The sequence below is a fragment of the Strix uralensis genome, chromosome 21 (genome assembly GCF_047716275.1).
Source record: "Strix uralensis isolate ZFMK-TIS-50842 chromosome 21, bStrUra1, whole genome shotgun sequence".
In the NCBI taxonomy this organism is placed as follows: domain Eukaryota; kingdom Metazoa; phylum Chordata; class Aves; order Strigiformes; family Strigidae; genus Strix; species Strix uralensis.
The window spans coordinates 2,278,419-2,303,293 of NC_133992.1; the positions used below are offsets into that span (position 1 = coordinate 2,278,419).

The 24,875-nt window shown below is 44.6% G+C and overlaps 1 protein-coding gene across 4 annotated transcripts in view; it reads left to right on the forward strand.

Annotated features, from left to right (window-relative positions):
- The window catches only part of PNPLA7 (patatin like domain 7, lysophospholipase), a 131,966-nt gene that overhangs the window by 99,141 nt on the left and 7,950 nt on the right, over window positions 1-24,875 (forward strand). For 3 of the 4 annotated variants that reach the window (XM_074891587.1, XM_074891589.1, XM_074891588.1), the window contains 6 exons: window positions 4,250-4,366; window positions 9,928-9,997; window positions 12,055-12,171; window positions 14,072-14,220; window positions 16,009-16,161; window positions 18,911-19,018. In XM_074891587.1, the coding sequence (XP_074747688.1) occupies window positions 4,250-4,366; window positions 9,928-9,997; window positions 12,055-12,171; window positions 14,072-14,220; window positions 16,009-16,161; window positions 18,911-19,018 (714 nt within the window). Of the gene's footprint in view, window positions 1-4,249; window positions 4,367-9,927; window positions 9,998-12,054; window positions 12,172-14,071; window positions 14,221-16,008; window positions 16,162-18,910; window positions 19,019-24,875 lie in introns of those variants that run through there. The other variant, XR_012631873.1, reaches the window with a different exon arrangement.

A 24,875-nucleotide genomic window follows, 5' to 3' on the forward strand; every position in this document is an offset into this window, starting at 1 on the left:
TCTTGGTTCCTGCGACTTAGCACTGGTTCAGGCACGGCAAAAGGTAACACAAGCTAAAGCAGCTTTAAAGCGCACAGTGAATCCTGAATAAATAAGAGGTTCCTTACAGATTGCACGTTAATGAACGTGCACATATTGTCTCTTAAATCGGGTTGATGAGCTGCAGCAGAGAACCTGCTTTGGGTGTCCTCCAGCCTGCTGGTGCTCGAGGACAGCATCGGCCTGCCAGGGTGTACTCGGCTGCGCTTTGGTGCTTTTTAATTGCGTCTTTAAAACTTTATCAACCAGTTTGGAAGGTTTTATTCACTAGGCTTCTCTGCTTGCAAAAATTAAAACAGGACAGATTGCTTTGCTTTTCTCTTGTAAGCCAGCTGAAGTGTTCCCTCTGGTTCCCTTTCAGATGGAATTCTGTATTTGAGATTATTAACAACAGAAGACAGAAATACTGGGTGTGTTTCTGTTAAATCTTAAAAATTTGTTCTATCAGGAGGTACAGGAAAAATGTATTTTCATCTAGTGATAAGGCCTGATGGTTCATATTTACCACTTCAATCATATTTGGGGTGTTGAAATTAACCCTAAATCAAGCATTATAATGTGGGAAATTCAGATAAAAGGTTGCATGCAAAATCCAAACATGCCCATTGCTCTGAAATGCCCACTTAAGGCACCAAACTGTCCTATTTCTGCCCTGTAGCCATCATGCTAACTAATGATTATGCAGATGGCATGTTAATGTTACAGGAGCAGAACATCCCAATCTGATTTTAAACTCACATTTACTTACTTTGCTTCTCTCCTTTACCCATCTCTGAGATGGCTAGGGCTTTTTAGATGGATTAATTTTAATTTTCTTGAACTCTTAGATTTCTTAATAGTGTCCTCTTAAATCCGAACTTCCATTATCTGTAATTCCTGCCTTCAGGATAAATATATCCCTGTAGTGCTGTTTATCTGAAACTGTGGGCCTGAGTTATGTTTTTATTTCACCTTCAACATTTTTTTCTTTGTGAATTCCTTTGCTTATTTCATTGAAACTTTATACATAAACACTGAAAAGGCACTAAAGGAAATTCTGGGTGCTCTCTCTCATTTAAAAAATATTTATTCTGTTCTGCTGTCTTAAATGTTTGTTCTTGCAACAAATTCTCCCATACCCTTGCTCTTTTTTTTTTTCAGTGTTCCTGAGTATAAAATCCTGGGATTATCCTGGTTTTTGACCCCAGTTTACCACCATTCTGCATCACAGAACAAAATTGCCAGGGATTACAATTCAGGGGTTTTTTTTTTGTCCATCATCATGTGTGTTTGCTCTTGTCCCTTCCTTGTTGAAGTTGCCTTATACCACAGGGTAGCTTTTAAAAATAATTTTAGGATTGAAGGTCTTTTTAAAAAGAAAGCTCATCTTGCAGCAGAGCTGTTGAAATGAGAAGTTAATGAAGAATTGCAAAATACCCATGCTCTCCTTAGAGTATTGGTAGAGATGCCTTAAGGCTGCACTTCCCATCACTGTGCTGTGGGGAACTGAAGCTGTGTTGTTCTTGGAGATGCTGGTGTTGGTCCTTGTGCCGTTGGTTTGTAGAGAAATAAGAAGTGGAGCAGAAGTCGGAAGGCTCTGGCTGCCTTTCCAAAGGGTGATCTTTAACTTAATTTATCTTGAGAACGGTAGGTGGTAGCAGCTATTCTTGGAAGGCTGAGGGAGGCTCTTGGCCATCAGCGTCAGCTAAAAGGGCATCTTCCAGTTATGAGAAATGAAAATATTAAGAAATAATCGTTAATTAGAAGTATTTTGTTCATGAACAAGATTACTGCAAGCATTAATTGCAGGGAAAATGTAGAGGCTCAGCATTATTAAGATCATTTGCAACAAGGATAGCCCGACGTTTGGTGCTGAGTTGGAAAAATTTTTCTTCAGTATTAAATAAAGGACTTTATGTAAATACCTTTCCCCGATTTAATCATTCTAAGTAATGTCAGAGACCAAATCCCTGTTTTAAGTACAAAACTAATTCTGTTTAACTCTGAAGCTGTGGGAGTAGCATGTCTATAGTTAGGTTGACACACTGTCCTCGCCCCATCAGAACCCAAACTGAAGATGTGAATGAAGGTGATGGGTTCGTAATTGGTTTTGTGCTAAGGCTTTTATGTTCTCCCATGTTTCCTGTTTATATACTTGTTTTTAAGGATTTTTTTGGGTTTTTTGTTTGTGCAGGTTTTTTTATACTTGGACAGATACCAAATATCTATTTTAAAGCAGCTGGACATGACAATGTAGGCTAATGCTGCTGCTCTTCTTCAAATCATTGCTAGAGTAAAGCAAAGGCTGGATGTTGATCACAGAGCCTTTGGTAGACTGCAGGTTTAGAGGCTGTTTCATGCTGTAGCTCTCTGCCTGGGTACAATGCCATATCGTCTGTTAGGTTGTTTGCTAAATTATAGAGAACATGTAGAGAGAGAAGATATTTAATCTAACAGAAATATTTCATCCAGTGAAACACTATTTAATTGCAAATGAGTTAACTGGGTTTTTTGGTCTTCCATTGCATTTTAACTGTTAGGCACTGAATTTTGTTAGGATTTATTAGGATTTGAGACCAATAGCATAGTTATGGGACAAATACAGTGGCCATAATGCCATATAGTTTGTGTATTTTCATCATTTTATTTTGTAGGTTAGTGCATGGATGTAATGCACTTGGGGGGAAAAAAAAAAGAGAAAAAGAATCCATGAAAGCTTAATTACAGTATACATGTGTTTAGAAGAGACACATTTGACAGCATGTCATGGTTTCTCAACCCTTTGTGCCCCATGTTGAGCACCCAAAAGGACTGTTGTGGTTGAAGCCCAGCCAGAGCCAAGCACCACGCAGCCGCTCGCTCACTCCTCCCCTGTCCCAGCGGGATGGGGAGAAGAATTGAGAAAAATGTAAAACTTGTGGCTTGAGATAAGAATGGTTTAATAACTAAAATAAAATTAAACCAATAATAATAAAATATAATAATAGTCGTAATGAAAAGGAATATAATAAAAGAGAGAGAAATAAAACCCAAGAGAAGACACGTGATGAGCAATGCAGTTGCTCCCCACCCGCTGACCGATACCCGAGCAGCAGTCAGCCCCTCCTGGCCAGCTCCCCCGCTTTCTCTACTGAGCCTGACATCCTATGGCATGGAATAGCCCTTTGGCTAGTTCGGGTCAGCTCTCCTGGCCGTGGTCCCTCCCAACTCCTTGTGCACCTGCTCGCTGGCAGAGCATTGGAAACCAAAAAATCCTTAACTTAGTTGTTGCTAAGTAGCACTTATCCTAAACCATCGGTGTGTTAGCAACATTATTCTCACACTGAATCCAAAACACAGCGCTGTTCCAGCTCCGAGGAAGAAAATTAACTCTGTCCCAGCCGAAAGCAGGACACGGTGCCTGCCGCTGTCATGTAATACAATAGGTATCTATAGTGCTCCAAGAAGCCTAAGGAGATCTGGTTTATCTAGCCTATGAAGAGTGCCCGTAGTAGTATCTAAATGCTGACTAGCAAGGAGCAGGTTAAGAGCACAATAACTCACTTTGAGAATGAAAAATAATGGACATGGATACACAGAAAGTGTGTTTAAAGCTCTTTAACGTGTGACTGACTTAACCCTTGTTGCAGTCCCAGAGAATCACATACACGTTGTTGTAAGTGCTCACACTGAGGCAGATAAAAGATTTCAGAGTAGAAGAAAAATCAGGTTTGATGCACAAATGAGAAGAGACGTACAAAGATATAGATTCCTACAGGCTGATGATTTCCTTCCCATGCCGATGGACCACTGTGGAAAGGATGAAGAGGGAGATAACTAATAATATCTTTTTGTTATTAAAAAAAAATCAAGAATTAAACTGTGTTGTTCATGTGCATTTGTTAAGGCAGAAACCTGTGCCCGTGCACACTGTTTTAGGGGAACATTTTGATTTATGGGTAGAAGGGAAGCAATGCAAACGTACATTCTTCCATAGCCTTATTGCAAACTGGCTGCAGAGTTTGCTGCTTTTTGTCTTACATTTATGGCACCATACAAGGAGTTACTGGTTGTAGTTTTTGTAGTTCTATTGCTTGACAACTTTTGTACTTACAATAGCAATGCTTCCAACATGTTGGCTGTAGAATCTGGAATGTGATGTCTCTCAAATTGCATATGTTAATGCATACATTAATATGGATTCTTGCATATATTTACCTTTGAAATGCCTTCTTTTAAATTTTATTTTTAGGTTATGAACTCAGTGTTTAAGACTATTCTAGACTTGACGTATCCAATAACCTCTATGTTTTCTGGAGCGGCTTTTAACAACAGCATCAACAACATCTTCAAAGATAAGCAGATAGAGGTGGGTTGCTTATTCACTTTATGTATAGTAAATGATGTCACTGTGTTCTGTTGTAGCAGAAGTAGCTTTCTTCTATGCTAATATAGGATATGGGGCTGTGGGATGACTGAAGACTGTGAATATGATGTTACATTGAATATAGGAACTATTCTTTCATTTTGGTGGATTCAGAAAGCACAAGATGTGGATTATTTGTAGCTACTTCTGTTTGACAAAGGAAACCCATTGTCTGAGAGCAGAAGTTAAAATTGTGTCACTGAAGTAGAATTGCTGAGACTGTTTTATCATTATTTTTCTGCAAATGAGGTCTAGGAGCCCCTTAGGGCACACCAGTAGAAGGGCTTGAAGAGGGTAGCAATGGGTTTGGCTTTTTTTTTAAGTTTTATTTTGGAAGCTCGAGTGAGTTTTTATGAACAACCTGTTGAAAACTGCAATAACACTAAAGTGTTTTGTTTCCCATTTTGCATACGGTGACCTTTTTGTAATTGCTAGATGTTGTATGGTCTACCAGAGCTGATAACCACATTCAGAATTCCACCTATCCTCCGTCCCTCAGCAGTAGCAATTTATAAAGCACATTATCAGTGGTTGTCTTCCTAGATCACCGAGCTTAGAGAGTGTTTGGGTCGTCTTGCAATCTTACCTCATTTGCAGATTCCACCAAATTATTCCTGTGTTTGGAATCCTTGTGATGAAGGATTATGTACCGAATTAACACTATGTATACTTTAAATATATTTATTAAAAATAATCTAAACCATTTCCTCGTTAAATGCAAGTATGGGAGTAAGTGATTAATCATCAGGTGGCTTCGAATAGCACTTTGCTGTGCAGAATGGATGGTGCTGGCAACCGACGGGTTTTAGAGTGATAAGTCCTTCTGAGACTGGAATTATTTTTGGTTTGTTATTTGGACAGCACCAGCCATACTCTCATTTCTTTAATCATGCATATCCCTTCCTGAAGCAGCCCATCTTTGGTTCCAGCAGTGCCTGCTAGGAACACACTTGATTGTCCGATGACTAAACCAGCTGCTCTCCGCTTGCTTTGACGGAGCCGTGGAGCTGCCTCACGCGAAGCACCGAGACCTTCTCGGCGGTGCGAAACGCGTCTTCTCTCGGTTAACTCGGTGTGAATTGTGAACATTGTGAACGTTGCGGTGTGAGGCTGTAGGATACTGCTGAGCAGAGCTTTGAGAAGGAGTGACAAAATGAAAGAAAATCTCTTCTGAGCTTAGGTGGCCCCAGCTTCCCCTGCTCTATCTATCACTGCTTTTGATTTCAGCAGTCAGTTTATTGTACTTCCCTTTAAGATGCAGTAGATTCCTTCCTTATGATTTTTAACAGGTGTAATTGGGGTTTTTTTGTTTTTTATAATTTTTAACAGGTGTAATTTAACTACCTGAAAGGAGGTTGCAGAAAGCTGGGGATGAGCCTCTTTAACCAAGTAATAAGCGATAGGAGAAGAGGGAATGGCCTCAAGTTGCGCCAGGGCAGGTTTAGACTAGATATTAGGAAGGATTTCTTTGCAGAAGGGGTTGTTGGGCATTGGAATGGGCTGCCCAGGGCAGGGGGGGAGTCCCCATCCCTGGAGGGGTTCAAGAGTCGGGTTGACCCAGCGCTGAGGGACCTGCTGGAGTTGGGATCTGTCAGTGCTAGCTTAATGGTTGGACTAGGTGATCTTCAAGGTCCTTTCCAACCCAGATGATTCTGTGACTCTGTAATTGTATGATCTGTTCTAACCTCGCAGTCACAGGAAGGTTTTGTCCAAGAGAAATCCAGTTCTGAGGCATGCAACAGTATCATCTTTGTGCACACGTGCCAAGTGTCATAGGCTAAACCCTTCCATCTGTGCCTGAGGATTTCCTGGCGTTGGAAGACTTCCATCAGATAAATAAGGAGAAATGTGTAGCTCTGTAAGGACGAGGCTATCACCCCTTCATTGCAATTCATGTTATCAGCACAGGTTAGCCAGTCGTGTCACTAGGCATGGAAATTGAAAGCGGCCTAAGTGTAAATGGTAACTTATAAAGTAACAGAAGCTGAACTAAGAAGCGTTGAGCCTTGAACAAATGTTTTCTTAAAGCATTATTTCAAAGTGTCCAGACTGGAAACATGCATCTTTTCTCAGTAGTTGGAGTGTTGTTGGAGGGTGGTGGGTAGGGGTGATTTCCAAGTGGAAATACATATTAATAAGAGTTAATTATAGCCTTACAAACATAAGTTGTGTTTGGATGCTTGGCCACAACTGCTCCTTCCTGGGAGGATCCACAGTGATCACAGCAGACCCTGACAACTTCCCACCCGAGGGGCTGGGCTGGGTACTGGCCCTTGTGTCTCTATAAAAGCTTAAAATTAGGAAGCACTGGGCCACATTCTCATCGTCACTACCCATAGCTGTGAGGTGGCACTCCGGCACTTCTCACACGTGCCCTCATCCCTCTTCTGTATCAGAGCCAGGGAGCAGAAGCACTTACGTTGAACTGTTATTTCTGACATTGAAAGGGAGGTTTCCATTTTCTCTTAAATTTGCTCTCTAACAACCCTTGTAACGTAGGTGTCTCCTGATTCCCAGCAGTGCTGTTTGTGGGGTAGCCCTGGTTACCAGCAACCCCCGTGATTGCTGCTACAGATGTCAGCCAAAGGCACTCCACAAGAGATCAGCCTGTGCAAGTTTCTCCAGGAAAGCATGCAGAAATCCAGGGCAGGGCACTTGGAAGATATTTCTCAAGAAATACAGTTATTTTCCTCTGAATTTACTCATCCTTCAGGGAGACCACCAGGCTCTAGAATTTTTATTCCCTATGCCAGAAGCACAAAATGCTCTTGCAAGTCATCTCAGCAGGAGGGTCAGGTGAGGAATCAGAGAAGGCTTCTATCAAGTCCTGTTTCAGACTCGAATAATGCTCTGTCTCCAAAATAAATGGAACGATAGCTGAGAAACACAGTCTTTATTATTGCGTGATAGGTCTTTAGTTTCCTTTGTGCATGTGTTTGCATGAATATGAAAGGAAGTGTCAGAATTCTTTCCCCATTACCCTGTTTTTGCTTAAAATGTGGTCGATGCAGTGAGATCTGCGATCATCAGAATATCTTTAGCATGGAGAGGCACCCCTAATACTCCCGTAGTCACACTTTATTCATCCGCCTTCCTATGGCATTTATACCAGATGGGTTGTAATACTCGTGCAGCATCTGTTAGTCCTTCCCAATTCCACCATCTTTACAGAGCTGCTTAAGAGATTAAACTTACTAGAAAAAAACCTTCTTCTCAGCAGTTGAGAATTTTGTATTGAGCAGCACAGAGACTTACACCAGAAATACAGACTGACCAGAGAGGGAGTGCTTCTCAGCTCATACTGATAGCTGGAGTCCAGACCCTTGTTTGGCTTGAGCTTAAGGCACATCAGAGCTGTGCTAGAGAAGGCTCAGACACCTTCTCCCGTGAACAAAGAGGCTGTCTGGCTGGGAAGGCAGGTTTGCCTCTTCAGTCTTGATTCAGCTTTGCTGATTGACAGAGAACTGTCAGCTGTTGTTCTCTGGGCATAAGTTCAATTTATTCAAACAAGTCCTTCTCCCTCCCCTTTGCAGGCTACCCTTTCACTAGACACCTTGGAGACTTTCCAAAACTATCCTCTCTCTGACGAACTCCTGTGCAGTTGGGAGGTCACCTTCCCATTCAGTTTTTCCAGCTAGTGGGGTGTGAGTACAGACATGGCTGAAACAAGTGAGAACTTCCCCTGCCAGAAGCAGGGCTTGTTGGTTTGGTCTAGCCCCACTGAATAAACTTGTTAAAACACTTGGCTAGGCCATTCTTTATGTATATCATCCTCCTTATGTACCACACTCCTCACTGCTGTTTTACCCTGCGCTATCGCAAGCAACCTCCGGGGTCTTCTTGAAGATGTACCTTGCAGGATCCTTTGTTCCTGTAGGTAATGCTGCAAAGCTTTGTGTTGTCCTCTTCGGCTCTAGGCAGCTTCGGGTCTCAGTGGCATTGCTCTGCATCTCCTGCTGACATGACCCTTAACTTCATCGCCATGAGGTACAAATGGAACGTAATTTAATCAAGAGGTCGTGACTCATGTTCTTCCTTCTTCATCGTGGGCTGTGGTGTCTCAGGAACTGAGACACAGAAGATGCTGCCTGCTACTTGGGGTTAGGGGGAACTGAGTAGTTGCATGCTAATCCATGGTGAATACGATTATGGAACACTTGCTCTGTGTAGTGGATGAACATACAGGCACAACAACCCCCAGCAGCACTACAGGCTTGGGGAGGAGTGACTGGAGAGCTGCCAGTCAGAGAGGGACCTGGCGGGGGGTGATTGCCAGCCGGCTGAACAGGAGCCAGCAGTGTGCCCAGGTGGCCAAGAAGGCCAATGGCATCCTGGCTTGTATCAGCCATAGCGTGGCCAGCAGGGACAGAGAAGGGATCTCACCCCTGGACGCAGCACTGGTGAGGCCGCCCCTCGATGACCAGGTTCAATTTTGGGCCCCTCGCTCCAAAAAGGCCATTGAATGACTCGAGCGTGTCCAGAGAAGGGCAACGGAGCTGGTGCAGGGTCTGGAGCACAGGTCTGATGGGGAGCGGCTGAGGGAACTGGGGGGGTTTAGTCTGGAGAAGAGGAGGCTGAGGGGAGACCTCATGGCCCTCTACAACTCCCTGAAAGGAGGGTGCAGAGAGGGGGGATGAGTCTCTGGAGCCAAGGAACCAGCGCCAGGACAAGAGGGAATGGCCTCAAGCTGCGCCAGGGCAGGGTCAGACTGGCTCTTAGGAAGGATTTCTTTGCAGAAGGGGTTGTTGGGCGTTGGAATGGGCTGCCCAGGGCAGGGGGGGAGTCCCCATCCCTGGAGGGGTTGAAGAGTCGGGTTGACCCAGCGCTGAGGGACCTGGTGGAGTTGGGAACGGTCAGGGTGAGGTTCATGGTTGGACTGGAGGAGCTTCAAGGTCTTTTCCAACCTCGATGATTCTGGGATTACCTTGAGTGGAAACAGTTGGGTGAAATGCAAGAATGGCTGTACTGGGTGATCTTCAAAGGTCTTTCTAGCTTAGAGACATGTCTCCAGGGGAGGCCACAAGCAGCAGGTATTTAGCGACTTAGGTAAGAACCAAATATATAAAAGGTCAGTCTTCCCTGAGTACTGTCCTCCAGCATTAAACAGCCTAGGGATCTCTTTAGATGAGAGTTATCATCAGACCCCCACACTTCATCTGAAAGAAAAACAAGTATCAGGAAGAAGGTGAACTCTAGTTTGAGTGATGAGGTTTCTGTGCTGCTCTGTATGCTGGACAGTCTTCTGGAACAAGTATTTCTTGTTATCAAAAAAAGGAAATATGGATTTTTGTCTGCCTTTGTTCTGAGTGAAATGTTTGCATAATAAATACATTTATGAACTTAAACACAGGGCTGACGTTTTTTTCTCCATCCATGCAGACGTTTGTGTTTGCAGCTCCGTCTGTTAAGATACAGAGATTGTTGCTTTGGTTTGTGCTAGACATGGGTTTTAGTTTAAATGCAAGGTTACAGATTTAGTAAAATTGGGACCTCCTCTGTTGCAGGATCTGTGGATTCCTTACTTCACTATCACAACCGACATCACTGCCTCAGCAATGAGGGTCCACACAGATGGTGAGTGTGCAGGTGGCCTTCTCCAGCAGCAGGCCTGAGACTTCAGTGTCACCTCTTGTTCCTGGAATTTGCCTCGCCTTTGAATTTGTCTTTCCTTTTGTTTCTCCCTTCTCTGTTATTTGCCGAGTGCCAAACTGTGGTTGTACACAGATAACAAGGAGCAGAGCTGCTGGGAAGAAATTAAATGAGATGCTGTATTCACTGTTCAGAGAGAAAATCGGTCCATTGACGCCATTCTGTTTCCTTAAAACATCCTGTGAAGTGCAGGTGTTTTAGCTTTAAATCAGACCTAATGCGAGCAAAGCATTTTAAGATTCAAATTCCCCATAAATGAAGCTGTTTTCCCCATAAAGACTCCTGTGCCTGAAGCAGAGGCTGGGTTAGGTTCTCATTTGTGTCCAGTCCTCTTTATTTCTCTGGTGGAAAACTGTAACGAGCTTTACTGACAGGACAGAGGAGAAAGATCCGAGCTGTCTGCTCTGCTGTCAGGACGTGGTGGCAGCCCTGTGGGACACTTGCTTTAGCTGTCAGCTATTTGGGGTAACGGCGCAGTGACTCAGGCTTCAGTGAGGACAGTACGAACCTACCAGGTGCCCCAGATATTTCCTTGGGTAGCTGAAGCCTTTGTTGCCATGTCTCTGATGTTTTGTCTTTTCAGCTGGCACAGGTGAGACTCTCCATTCCTGCTGTTGAGGCGTGGGATACAGAACCACTAAATTACACTGACACCAGGGCTTTGTGGACCAAGGACAGCCAAGGGAGCTAAAAAAAGCAGAAAAAAGGATTAACCTTTCTTAGAAGTTTTGTGTACTCATTCTGCAGCAGGTTAAGCCAGTTGAGGTCAGGAAACTCACTCCATCCAGCTGCTTGTCCCTGTGGAAGTTTAAGGATAGAAATCATCTGGAGAATGGTTATGGTTGTCTCCAGAATTCACTGAAAGGAGAGGAAGGAGGTTCCCAGCTGCTGCAATTTCCCATCTTGCTTTCACCTGTGGAGTGTAACACAAGCAGTCAGCATTTTTCTTGGGTGGAAGTTCCAGCTCAACTAAAACTATTAATAATAAACCCCAAATCTGCCAGTGTTGACCTGTGCTAAACAGTAGGAGTGCTTAGGTTATAATTAGAAACAGAACCGTTATATATTTTAAAAAGAAAAGAAAAAAATCAATTCCCAGTTTGCTGGAAAGAGTTGCTGTTTGAAGCACCAAGCAGTTAATTATTGAGAAGTGAGCTAACACTGCAGGTCTGATTTATTTTTGATATTTTAAAGATTCATTTCTCAGACAAGACTTTTGGCCTCTTCAGAACTTCAGTGTCTTCCCAATTCAGCTGGTGCAAATGTTAAGAGAGAAATCAGTAAATAAGAGCCTTAAAGCAGAATGTTTTACAGGAAACGGATCCAATCAATTTCTGCTTGATTAAACTTTCTGTTTCTAACATTTTAAAAGATTGTAACTTTCTTCCTTACAGCAGTAATAGCAGAAATGTCCTAAGAGAGAAGTGCACTTCCAGTGCACTTGCGTTGGTTTTACAAGTGAAAATGTTTGCTTATTACAGAACAGAGAAAACGGAATTTTTGGACTTCTGCAGCATATATTTTTCATGTTCAGCTGCTGCTAAAAGTCAGGTTTTTGTAGATCTCTGTAGAACATAATGGCTTTAGCTGCACTTCAATCTGCTTATTCTTTCTCCTTTTGTCCCCAGGAGAAGCCTTTTCCTTTCCTTATCGGTGTAAGCTCAACAAAGCACTAAAGATGATCCCCGCAGTCAGGCGTATGCTGAAATCTCCTTGAAGACCATAAATATGAGGCATGGGCTTAAAACTGTGGTTTCTAAAGCCTTTGCCTGATAGTATGTCTGAATAGCCTTTTTTTTTTTTTTTTTTTTTTCCCCTAGCCTGGATTATGGTATAGAAAATAATAAACTGCTTTAATAACTTTCTAACAGTATTCTCAGGAGAGCCTCTATCTCCCGATTATTTTAATGAGTGCAAAAGCCTATCCCACCTCTGTGGCAGTAATTAATGCTGTTATCATTCCCTCCCTCTCGTTCCTGCAGGCTCTCTCTGGAGATACGTCCGTGCCAGCATGTCCCTCTCTGGGTATATGCCTCCTCTCTGTGACCCGAAGGATGGGCACCTCTTGATGGATGGAGGTTATATCAACAATCTTCCAGGTAGGCACACGGATCAGTTGGGAAGAAGTTAGGAGAACACAGCCTGGCAAACAGTCTGCAAAACTTTGTCCTCTTTTTTTTTTTTTTTTTTCCCCTCCAAAAAAAGAAACGAGGAGAAATACTGCAGATGCCTTTAATCTCAAAATGGTCACCAGGAGTTCTCAAGTTTCCTAGGTGTTTGCTTTAACATGGCTTTATTAGGACTATTTTTTGTTACAAAGTATTTCCTAATAGACATAATCTGAACGTACAATTCCAAGCTAATTTTGAATTTATTTTAGTGCTCACTGAAATGGGAGAGCAGAAATTAGACTGCAAACATATAATCTATCTTTGAATTTCTTTTCAAAAAGTATCAGTTGAATAAGAAATAATTCTGAGGAGGCAGCAGCATGAACTCTTCAGTGCTCACACTGGTGTCATGCAGAGGCTGGAGGGTTCAGCTGACAGACACTGGTGTCTTGGTTAGCTGCTGGCACGTGGCAGAGGTGGAATCACGTGGTGTTCAAAAGAGTGATGTGGAGTTTGGGGGGTTCTGAAGACTGAATCCAAAAGGGTCCAAGGCGTGTGAATTCACTTGTGTGTGTTTGGGATGTGTTTTATGTCAGGGTTGTCATTGTAGTCAGAAAGCATTGAAAGGTGGGTGGCTCAGGAGCGTGGCCAAGATAGAAGAGAGATATATGGTGTCATTACAGTTCGTGACTGTAATTGTGTACAAATAAATAGGAAGGAACCGAAGTTAGAGACTCTGCATCTGAGCAGCTGAAGTCATTTACATGTTCCAGACAACAGACTATTGTCTGGAACATCAGGGCTGTATTTGCCTAAAAACCAGAAATGGAAATAACACAAAATAGACCCCCAAAATCTGCATCTGACATTCTCCGTTTGTGTCTGTAAGCAAAAGTTTGAATTGCAAACCAAAGCACCTTTTCCACCTGCACAGAAGTGTCTATATTAAGCATCTAAATTGGCTCTTCAGAGCTGTGGTTTTCCTACGCATAACTATTCTGGAAACTGCAACTATCTTGGACTCTGAGAGTGTGGAAGAAATATAAATTAATTCTGTGAGGTATGTGTCCCTCTCTTCCCTGCCTTGGCACTTCCCTAAATCCTTGCCTGTATCCAAAGGCTGCAGCTAGTCCTTTTACTGACCTTGAAGTAGGAAGTGTTGCTTCATTTCTTTCCCACTTCCAAATACGAGTCTTCCTCTTAGATCCCGTAGCTGTTCTTAGACTGAAGTCCTCCCAGCCTCTCCTTGCTGTTTGGTTCCTGTGCTGCTCCTTTCCTTTATTACCTTCTATCTGCAGGGTTGACCCCTGCACTGCTGACTCTTCTTTTTAAGGCCACTGCCGCTTGTTCTCTCTACAGATTCCCCAGATCTTTTGTTCTCATGAGAACTGCTGCATGAAGTAGAATTAAAGTGGGTTTAATGTGCTCTTTCACATTATACCTATTGCGGTGTAACTGTGGACTCGAGCTGTGTGTGTCCCACCTCCTCCCCCCTACTCTCTGCCGTATAGTTTTGCTGCTGCCTTCACATGGGTTCTGGTGACAGCGTGGCCTCAGAGAGAGTCAGGTCATCCCACCAGTCCAGGACAAAACGTACCCCATAAGTGATGTTTACCAGCAGTTCAGCAATGGGAGCTCAGCCTGAGGTTACGCAGGGGCTTGGTCGGTGCAGAGCGGGCAGCATGCTGCCATGAACATGGAGCAGGGAGGGTGGGAGCCTCCCCGAGGGGGAGAGTGGCTGCAAATGTTTCTGTCTGAGGCTGTTCAGAGACACTCATGGCAGGTATGGTGTCAGGCTGTGTACTCCCTAGCAGTAAGCAACTTAGCTTTGGGTGAGCAGCACCAGGGTTGGCAGCACTGGTACTGATAGAACCTTCTTTCCCACTAGCTGATGTTGCGAGGTCCATGGGCGCAAAGGTGGTGATCGCCATCGACGTGGGGAGCCGGGACGAGACAGACCTCACCAACTACGGCGACTGCTTGTCTGGCTGGTGGCTGCTCTGGAAGAGATGGAATCCACTGGCTGAGAAAGTCAAGGTATTGTAGACTATATTAAAATGACAGCTGGTTTTAGGTACAGAGCAGGAAGCTTCCCCTTGGTCATTCAGGGAGCCAGCCTGGTGACAGACCGTCATCTGTCTCGGGTTTGAGCTCTCACTTGTGGGTGAAGACAGCTGGACAGTGCCCTGACACCAGAGGAAAGGCAGTGACATGGCAGAGCGTAGAGCCTCACTCTGGGAAGGGATGGTAGGATTGTTAGAGGAAAAAAAACTTTTCTTAGAGGTGCATTAAGTTTTGATGAAGTCAGAATTTATGAGTTTTACCAATAAAAGTAGTAACTTTGTCCAGTTCAGTGTTTCTATCCTATATGTCTCTGAACTGTTGATTTAGGGAAATTTTAGCACTAGGCAGTAACTAACATTGCTACGATAAATGCAGGACTGCAGAGCGTGATTTTTTTTTTCTCTTGTTGCATGCGGTCAGGCCAGTTCTGTTACTTTTCCGCATTTCCTAAATTATCTGGCTCTGCAGCTGTCCCCCAAGTGAATGCTGTTTTTATTTCTTCCCTCCCAACTACAATTAACACATTCCCCTGTTGGAATTGGAAGTAAAATACTTGTTTGTGCTTCCCAAAGTTGGGAAAAATACTATAAACTGTGGGTACTGCTCTGTTTTCTGAAGTCTTCCTCTGTGATAACTCCCTTACCTGAAGAGGTCTGGTCTCCATGAGAAGTGGCTTTTTGGAGTTGGTGCAGCTGTGGAGTGCCCTGCTGTGCCTTGCCAGAGTTGACCATGCTGCTCCCAGAATGTAGTGGGAGTGTTTGGTGGGGGAAAGTGGAAGACCTTGACTCTTTTCAGTAGTGCCCAGTGAAATATTACAACTGCACAAATGGCAACAGGCACACTGAAACCATGGAATTCCCTCTGAACACCAGAAGACACTTTTTTTACTGGAGGTGGTGAAACACTGGCCAACCAGAGAGATTGTAGAGTCTCCATCTGTGGAGATATTCAAAACTCAGCTGGATGTGATCTTGAATAGACTGCCCCAGCTGACCCTGCTTGAGCCAGGAAGGTTGGACTAGGTGATCTGGAGAGGTCATAGAATCACAGAATCATTCAGGTTGGAAAAAACCCTTTGGATCATCGAGTCCAACCCTCAGCCCGACTCTACAAAGTTCTCCCCTACACCACATCCCCCAACAGCTCATCTAAACCACCCTTAAACACATCCAGGGATGGGGACTCCACCCCCTCCCTGGGCAGCCTATTCCACTCTCTGACCACTCTTTCTGGGAAACATTTTTTCCTAATGTCCAGTCTAAACCTCCCCTGTTGCAGTTTAAAGCCGTTCCCTCTTGTTCTGTCACTAATCACCTGTGAGAAGAGACCAGCACCAAACTCTCTACAATGTCCTTGTCAACCTCAACTGTTCTGTGAAATCTCTGCCCTGGTACTGTAGAGATCATCACTGATTTCTGCCTTGAAGGATCACTGTGCCACTCTCACCTCAGCACAGATCTCTCTCTTTAAGGTACCACTATATTCCAGAATGAAAGGCTCGATTCAACCTTGAACTGCAGAAACATGTTTGAAGGCAGTTCCCTTTCTGCTGTTGATGATGGAGATTCATTGTCTAGCTGTCCACACTGCCTGGGAAACAGATGGAGGTGCTGATGTGTGAAGGCTTCAGTAGGCTTCTCTGCACTCTTGGGAAAAAAAAAAAAATTGATAACTTGTTTTTTCTCCATTGTGAATACAGAACATATTCTGAAATTAAATTTCTGAATTCATCATGATTGGTGTGTCTGGCCTGGTTGGCAGGTGCTGAATATGGCCGAGATCCAGACGCGGCTAGCGTACGTGTGCTGTGTGAGGCAGCTGGAGATGGTGAAGAACAGCGACTACTGCGAGTACATCCGGCCGCCCATTGACCGATACGGTACCCTGGACTTTGGGAAATTTGATGAAATCTGTGTAAGTGCATCCTGGGGAAGGCAGTGCCCCCATATTGCTGTTCCACAGAGATCTGCTGGTTTGTGGTGCTAATTAGTGCCTAAGCTGTTGGAGAGTAAGAGAAGTCAGTTGGCACAGAGTGAATAATTGACACTAAATAATGCCGTGGAATGATATCATGGCTGTGAGATTGGATTAGCAGCAGAAATTGAGTTACTAATCTTGATTATATAATGACCTGTGAACGGATCAGTTGCCTCGCTGTTTTATGACAGTTCTTGCTCAGCTGCTTCGTAAAAACTCTTGGGTGTTTGAGCTGCTTTGGGCAGTTGGGGTTTGTCAAATGGTGTAATTTCTCTCCCTTCTTTTTGTAGCTTGTTGTCGCATGAAAGATTTGAAGAAGTCTGTAAGGGAGGCCATGAATCACTGAAATGGAGGGCAACATGCTAAAATATCTGGCTCAGTTAACGTTTCAACACTTCTATTAATAAAACATATCATCCACAATTCCTCTGCACCTGATAGAGTATCAGGAAAATGGCACCAATGTCAGTGGAAGGACGTTGTAAAAAGGGTAGTCCCAGGTTACGTGTCTCTGGGATTTAGTTTTGTTTGTTTATGTGTCAGAAACCAGCTTGGGAAGAATTGACTCCAGATGTGCAGTTGAATTGTCTTAGTGACATAATTCAGCATTCAGAACAAAAAGTCTCTGCCCAGGTTGAGGTAATGGTAGCAGTTCTGGCTCACTGTCTCTTGTCAAGGAAGGTATTCTACTGTCTCTTTCCATTCTTTGCCTGCTTCAACCATGCAGGCATCTTCCATCTTCAGGTGTTTCTGCATAGCTTTGCTCTTCTAGGCTCAAAACATGCCCCCCACCCTCAATTTTTCTTTTAAGTCAATCTCCTTTATAGATGTAGCGAGAACCTACAGTACTCGTTAGGCTGCACGTTGATTGCTCTGATACTGTCATAAATACTAAACAAAATCGGTTAAGCCCTGCAGATTCACATCTGAGAGAGTCCTTAGGACCAAACAGCAGCTATTCCAAACCACCAGCTTATTTCCCCAATATAAATATTTTCTCAAGGATATTTGATGTCTCATAGCTCCTGGGCAAACAGTGCTGTCTGCCAGTGGTGGATCTAAGACTTCGAGAAATAATATTATCTGCTAGATGGAGTGCCCTGGCCGTTTTGAAAACCTCGACAAACAGGTCTGGTAGTTCATCACAGTAACAGATAGTAAGCTGTCAAGTATTGTTCTGTCTCTGTCTAATTTGGTGTTGTTAAAGAGATTTAAAGGTGCCAGGCAAATTTTTCTCAGTGGAATAAAACTTGAGAAAAGTGCCATTTCTCAAAGATGTCACTTTCTGTGAGCAAGTTCTTGGCATGAGACACTGCAGGTATGGAGGGGCAGCATCCTCCTGGATTTTCATTGCCTGCAGCATAGCTAAATAACTTCTGTCCACAGGGAAGCTTTAAACTGTGCTGACCTTTGAGGAATGGGCGATCTAGGCATTCCTTTATTGTTACAGGCTATGAAGTGGTGGGGTTTCTGGTTTCAGCTATGTACCTGGATTTTGCAGAAAATAAAAATGGGCACCATATAACCATTCAGCATGTTCAGAAGAACAAAGATCCCCTCTTCTTGTCAAAACTCCTCTTCTGTATCAGCCTAGATGGATGTTGGCTGCATGTGATTTCCCAGAGCTCAGGTTCTCGCAGTTATTTCAGATCAGTCTGACCCAGCTGGTTGTAGATCTGTCAGGTCCCTTTTCCTCCTGAGCAATCACATCCACCCTGGGCTGAGAGGCTGATAGATGATGAGAGGTGAATTCCAGCCTGAGTGCCTTCCGTGCTTTGAACCCTGGTCCAAAAACCAGACAGACAATACCAGCTCAGCCAGGGCTGCTTCCAGCACTCGGATTTGCCATGTGAGCCCAAGGTTTAGTGCACGCTGCCAGTGTGAGAGCTGGAAATAGGATCCAGGACTCCTGACACCTGTTGCCGCGTCCTTTCGATTTGATTTTTCAACACCATTTCTACTGTTTTGTTAGAAAAAGAGTAAAACTTGGAGCCATCGGTTTATTTTTTTCCATCTGTTTCCACACTGATGATGCAGTGCCATGTTGTTATTCCAAGTACAAATTCCTTTATACTTTTAAATTAGAAGAGCGTGGCGTTTGTGGCTTTGGTGCTGTCCATGTGCTGTCACTTCTGCTCCAGCAAAGTGACGCTTGCATGTTCCGTGCTGTCTGCCTTGGCTTATTGCAAGAGGTTTTGGAACCAGGTGCCCTACGGTAACTTTTCTTTGCTGGAAAAGTTTTCTTTTCTTGGCTCTTCTTGAGCCAAGAGTGGCGAAGACACAAAGTAATTTGTGTTTTTACCTTCTTCCAAAGAGTGAGCCAGTGCTGGAAGGGCATGTACATATGCATCCTAAGCTTCTCTTTTTATGGCTTTATTCTGTGAGCAGCCTTCCTGAAGCCTCTGCTGTAAAAATAGTTGTGTCAGGTGGCGCTTTTCATTGCATACTGTGGGGTCAAAGGTCACGTTAACGTTTGGACTTAAAATAGCACCTTGTTTGCTTAATCGTTCCCCTAATTCTTAGGCTGAACAGCTTATGTAGCTAAGGCTGGAAGGTAGCAAAGGTACATCTTGGCTTTGGGGTAGAGTTCTGGGTTTCCTACTGATTTGCAGATGATGTGACATAATTTTTTTTTTATCTATTAATTACTTTTTTTCCTCTACTCTCTTTTTTTTTTTTTCCCCAGGAAGTGGGATATCAGCATGGGAAAACTGTATTTAATGTCTGGTGCAGGAGTGGAGTCCTTGACAAGATGTTAAGAGACAGGCAAGAGACCTGCAAATCCAAAACTGATGTAAGTGTTCAGTTTAAATGCACTATTCTGCAGGAGCTGCTTGATGCACGCCAGGTTGTGTACAGCTCAGGGGTATGAAAGAATGATTGGTTGCCTCAAGTCCTTATTGTGAGCATGCATGTATTAGTTAAAACTGTATTTTAGGCAAGAAAAGGTGTGATCAGTTTTTCAGAAGCTTCTTTCCTTGAACCACAGCCTGGATGAATGAAGTCCTGCACTTCTCTGATCATCAGTGTGGCCAAAGCACTCTGCCAGAGCCCAAGCTCTGATGTCTGCCCATCCATCCCAGACACCCGGTGTGTGCCCGTGCAGAGACCCATCCTATCCTCAGCAAGTGCGACGGGGTCTCTGAACCCCCAAGAACTGGTGTAGTGCTCTGTAGAGTGGCTCTCCTGTTGCTGTTTCATTCTCATGGTTCTTGATACTGCGTTTGCAACCTGGAACCGTTCCCAGCACAGATGCCCTCGAAGGAAGGCAGGATGCTCACCAGTAACCAGCATTTTCTGAGACGTGTAGCTGATGTGCACATGTTTACACGGCCACCTTTCTCTTCTCCTTCACCATGTGTGTCGGCAGTCTTGAGGGTGCCGAGTGCTGCTGGCTGAGCTGCTTTCTGCACCAAGCACTGGAGCAGAGGCTGGGACTGTGCCCCAGCAGGTCCTGTGAGGGAGGATGGGCTGTGGTTTCAGGGGATGGGCCACGTTTGTATCCACCGCTTGAATGCGCCTGTGGACTGCCTCCCTGAGTAATGCTGGGTGGGCAAAGATAACCTTTTCAGAATTATTTTTCATTTGTACTTGTGCCACAAACTTTGAGTGGTAACTGGATACTGTTCTTGCTACTAGAAACTGGTCTGCCAGGGCAGTGGCTCTCTCCCACCAGCTGCCCGGTGCTTGTCACAGAGGACATCTTTATTGATGATCTGGACGAGGGGATCAAGTGCGCCCTCAGTGAGTTTGCAGACGACACCAAGTTGGGTGGGAGTGTTGATCTGCTCAAGGGTAGGGAGGCTCTGCAGAGAGACCTGGCCAGGCTGGAGCGATGGGCTAAGGCCAACTGGAGGAGTTTCAATAAGGCCAAATGCCAGGTGCTGCACTTGGGCCACAACAACCCCCAGCAGCGCTACAGGCTTGGGGAGGAGTGGCTGGAGAGCTGCCAGTCAGAGAGGGACCTGGGGGGGTTGATTGCCAGCCGGCTGAACAGGAGCCAGCAGTGTGCCCAGGTGGCCAAGAAGGCCAATGGCATCCTGGCCTGTATCAGAAATAGTGTGGCCAGCAGGGACAGGGAAGTGATCTTCCCCCTGTACTCGATGCTGGTAAGGCCGCACCTCGATTACTGTGTTCAGTTTTGGGCCCCTCACTCCAAAAAGGCCATTGAATGACTCGAGCGTGTCCAGAGAAGGGCAACGGAGCTGGTGCAGGGTCTGGAGCACAGGTCTGATGGGGAGCGGCTGAGGGAACTGGGGGGGTTTAGTCTGGAGAAGAGGAGGCTGAGGGGAGACCTCATGGCCCTCTCCAACTCCCTGAAAGGAGGGTGCAGAGAGGGGGGATGAGTCTCTTGAACCAAGGAACCAGCGCCAGGACAAGAGGGAATGGCCTCAAGCTGCGCCAGGGAAGGTTTAGACTAGACATTAGGAAGCATTTCTTTCCAGAAGGGGTTGTTAGGTGTTGGAATGGGCTGCCCAGGGAGGTGGTGGAGTCCCCATCCCTGGAGGGCTTTAAGAGTTGGGTCGGCATAGCGCTGAGGGATCTGGTGTAGTTGGAAACTGCCAATGCTGGGTTAAAGGTTGGACTGGATGATCTTCAAGGTCCTTTCCAACCGAGATGATTGTGTGATTCTGTGACATGAGCCGGGATCGCTGGCCTTGATCTCAGCCATTGCTGGCTTTCAGGATGTGCCTCATAGTTCTCAGACGCTTCCAGATTTAAACCCTTGTTGGAGTTGTGTTTTTAGCCAAGAGTTAAAATCCCTGCAAGGGTGTAGACTTCTTGCTTTGTTGCTTTTCTTTGTCTCTCCTCTATTAGAAAAGGCATTTTGTAGAGCCGTCATTGAGGCTCCGTGGAAGTTTGCAGCGCTGTTGAGGTACTGGGTTTCATGCGTCTTGTTCTGCCCACTTCAGCACATCCGAGCAGTTAATGGTAAATTCCTGATTATGGTAAATCTACAGGCTACATAATGTTGCTGTGTGGTTATAGTCCTGTTAAGGTATCTACTCAAAAGTAGAATAAAAATCTCTTGGTTTTACAACTTAGGGATTGAGGTCAACCTCTCGAGTCTGTTCATAACTCAGTGGGCTGGCTGAATTTCTTGGCGGGGAAGTTCCAGCTGTTTTTAAGAAACAGTTATCACCTCTTTAAGGACTTGGGTACAATATCATAATATATTGGCTTATTATCCTTATCCTCCTTTGAATTCCTCTGATTTAAAACCCAAGTGCTATGAAGGCTTCATGTTTTACCCAGTAATTCATCTTTATCGTCTTTTAGAGATAGGGAAATGAGCAGTAATATTTTAAGTGATTGCCAAAATGTATCATAACTGTAGTGAGCCTCACTAAGGAAAGTCAATAGAGGTGAAAAATGACATTGGGGATTTGCAGCTCTTCAGAGATGGGTGGTAGAGCCCCTACGCTAGGAGTGAGATGGTGTGAGCAAGGGCAGTACTCGCAGGGATGGGCATTAGCCCAGCAACAAGGGGTGGATGACACCCGCATCTGAGCTAGTTGCCCCAGACCCCCACTTGTCACCGGAGAGAGGTGAGCTCTGCAGGGTGTGAGTCACTTGATGAGATGGAAATGGCTCCGTTGGGAGAAGAATGGCACGTTGGCTCCGGCTGTGTGAGGGGAGCCAAGGGGACTAGAGCTGATGACTTCCTAGCGTCAGATGAGTCCCACCCAAGCTGCCTGTCAGGGTGAGTGGCTTTGGGAGGAGCTTTGTGGGAAATAGCTGGTGATCCAAGTAGCCCGAGGAGCCCCAAAACTCATCAGGTTGTTATTTCTTACTGGGAAGATGACCTGGACTAGGAGATGCATTAGTCTGAGCTGAAGAAGACGGGTCCCCATTCTGCCTCTGGCACCTGGTGTTCAGTTCAGACTAGTTATAAGCTGATATGTGTTTGTTTATGTGTGTTAATAGTCATAAGGAGAAGTCAAAGGAGAGAAAATTGTGTGTGTCTCGGAAATGGTTATATGTCCTATTTCATCCTCTTAACTTCTATCACCAGCTGGTAACAAACTCAAACATATTCATTGCTGTAACAAATGCTTCTTTTAAAGAAGGCTTCTTTTAAAATTGCCTGTTATATGGGATACAGTAATTCAGGCTAATATTTCAGTTAAATCATGATATTACTGCTGTGCATCAAGTCGTATGTTGAACACTTATCACAATCTACCCTGGTTTTTATGGCCCTTCAATTGCCCTGGAGATCAAATATGTCATGGACTCATTATAGATGTAGCCTGTCATTGCATTTCTGTGTATGCACTTGGCAACAAGGCAGAAAATACTGATTGCTGAGGCACCAAGAGCGTGAAAATAATGGGTTCAGGAGAGTGACTCAACAAACTGCCTGAGTTATGGAGCAGGAACCATCAGCTTTGTGCATTCCCCAAACTGATGCTAAGTCTCAGTTCCAGGCCCAGGGACGTAGGAGATCTTCTGCTCTTCCTCTGAAAACTCTGGAGTCCAGGAAAAAACAAGATTTTTTTCATCTGACTTTTGTTTCAGTAGATTTATTTCCACAAAATAACAAGTATTGCAGGCTCCCACTGGGGCGTTTGCTTTTTTTTTTTTCTTCTTAGTCCATTAGAGTCACTTAAGTCCTTCAGCTCTGCTATCTTCTGAGGATAACAGCTGATATTTTTAACTTGCCTTTCATTAGTGAAGGTTTTGGTGCTCTATATGCTTTAGTTGAGCTATTTCTGGAGTTTTCAACATCCAAGAGAGCTGAGCACGGTTTCTTATCATCTTGTTTCTATGTCATAAGCATTACATTTTTCCTTAAAAGCTCCAGATATTTAATCATTTAGATACTTTTCCTTTGCTTTCATCATTCAATCACTGTTTATCTTGTCTTAAAAATGCAAATACTGAAGACACAAACAACAGGAACCTTACATAAACTTCACTTGAACAACCCTTACTCTTCCCCAGCACAGAATAATGCAATACTGCTAATTGAATCTCCTCAGGGAAGTTTTGTCTAGTGAAGTGTTATTCATAGTCGAAGCTAAATATAATCTAGCAGACTACAATAGTAACTGTCTTTCTCCTCTAATTTATTTAATAAAGATTATGCTGAAGAGAATATTTCCTGCCTTGGAAAAAAAAAAATATCAGTGGAAGGGTTTTAGAGTAGGTTTCATATGAATCTGAGACACTTCTTTGCCTTGTGTTAACTGATGGGAGTGTGGTTTTGTCCTTAAAAGTAGTAACAGGAAGTACTTAAACATTAAATTCCTGTTTGCAAAGCAGCAGATGAGCGTGGGAAGGCACCTGGTTTCCCACAAGTGGTGTTCCAGTCTTGGTGCTAAGACTTTGGGGCGCAGCTGCTCCCCAGGTGTCCTCTAACAGCCTTACCCGCGCATCGGCTGTACGTCAGCGACGGTAACAGATGCTCCTGCAGGTCACACACGGTGCCTTCGTGCTCCTCTGTCCTCGCAGCACGCCTGCGGGAGCATGTGAGCGGGTGGTGATGGTCGCTGCAGGATTTTGTTCAGCGGTTCATACAGTGCCCTGGGCTTGTGTCCCCGCCAAAGCCGGTCCCTGTCTGCTCCGTGCTCCCAAGGACAGCCTGGCACTTGTCTGCCCGCGTGCTCTGTGCAGCCTCTTTGTCAGCTTGGTAAGAGCCCACATTTTTAGAGTACTGGTGATTTGCCTCAGACATTGCTGGTCTGCTTGGTGGCCAGAGCTTGCACAAAACCCTCGCTTAGTCATATGGCACAAAATGAAGATGTAGATGCTTTTTTTCCTGTCCTTGGGAAGAGCCTTCTGCAAACGCTTCGCTGGGACCATTCAGGTCATGTTCAAAATGGGACTGGACTGACTCACCCTTCTTGACGGTTCCTTAATGGTCAAACTGAGCTGCTGAGCTTCCTGACTTCTGTATATTTTTAAAGCGTGTGTCCTAAGCTACTGCTGTTTCATTTCATACAGTTATTTTTTAATTCCCTCTGGGATTTTCTCTGTTCATCGCTCCCCACCAGCTGTTTGTCCTGGATCTGCACCTTGCTTTAGCTGCACTAAATTACATCAAAAGTTAGTTACGGATTAAAGGTCAACTGAGAGCAATCTGCTGCTGCTGTAATGGGCTTCTGCTGTGACCCCCACAGGGGTTGTATGATTCACAGTATCAGTGCTCTTGCCAGAAGAGCAAAGCATTGTTCATAAAAACCCTGTGTAAGGAAACTGTCCTGTCTGGAAGCACGTGGACAGGTCTGGGCTTTTAGAAAGATGCCTGTCGCAGCAATTCCTGGCAGCCCAATGCCGATAACGTGTCCCCTGCCAGCTCTTCCCCATCTCTTTCCTCTGGGGGTGTGTGCTATTGTACTAATTTAAATCACTTTTTAAAACAAGGTGTGGAGTGTTCAGGTTTCCATCTGATGACCTTGTGCCTGGCCTCGAAGGGGGCAGGTAGGGCTGCTCACAGCATGGCATGTGGGAAGACTGAAATGGTTCTTAAATGCCAAAGTTGGATTTTATTAGAGGAGAAACTGGAGCAGGCAACTTCTCAAAATAGAGAACACTCAACCCACTGCTTGGGTGAGACAGAGTAAAAATAGAAAGGGTTTATTGAAAAGAGGAATTACAGTGGGAAATATTTCTCCTTGCGGGTGGACCACGTACCTCAGGCTCTT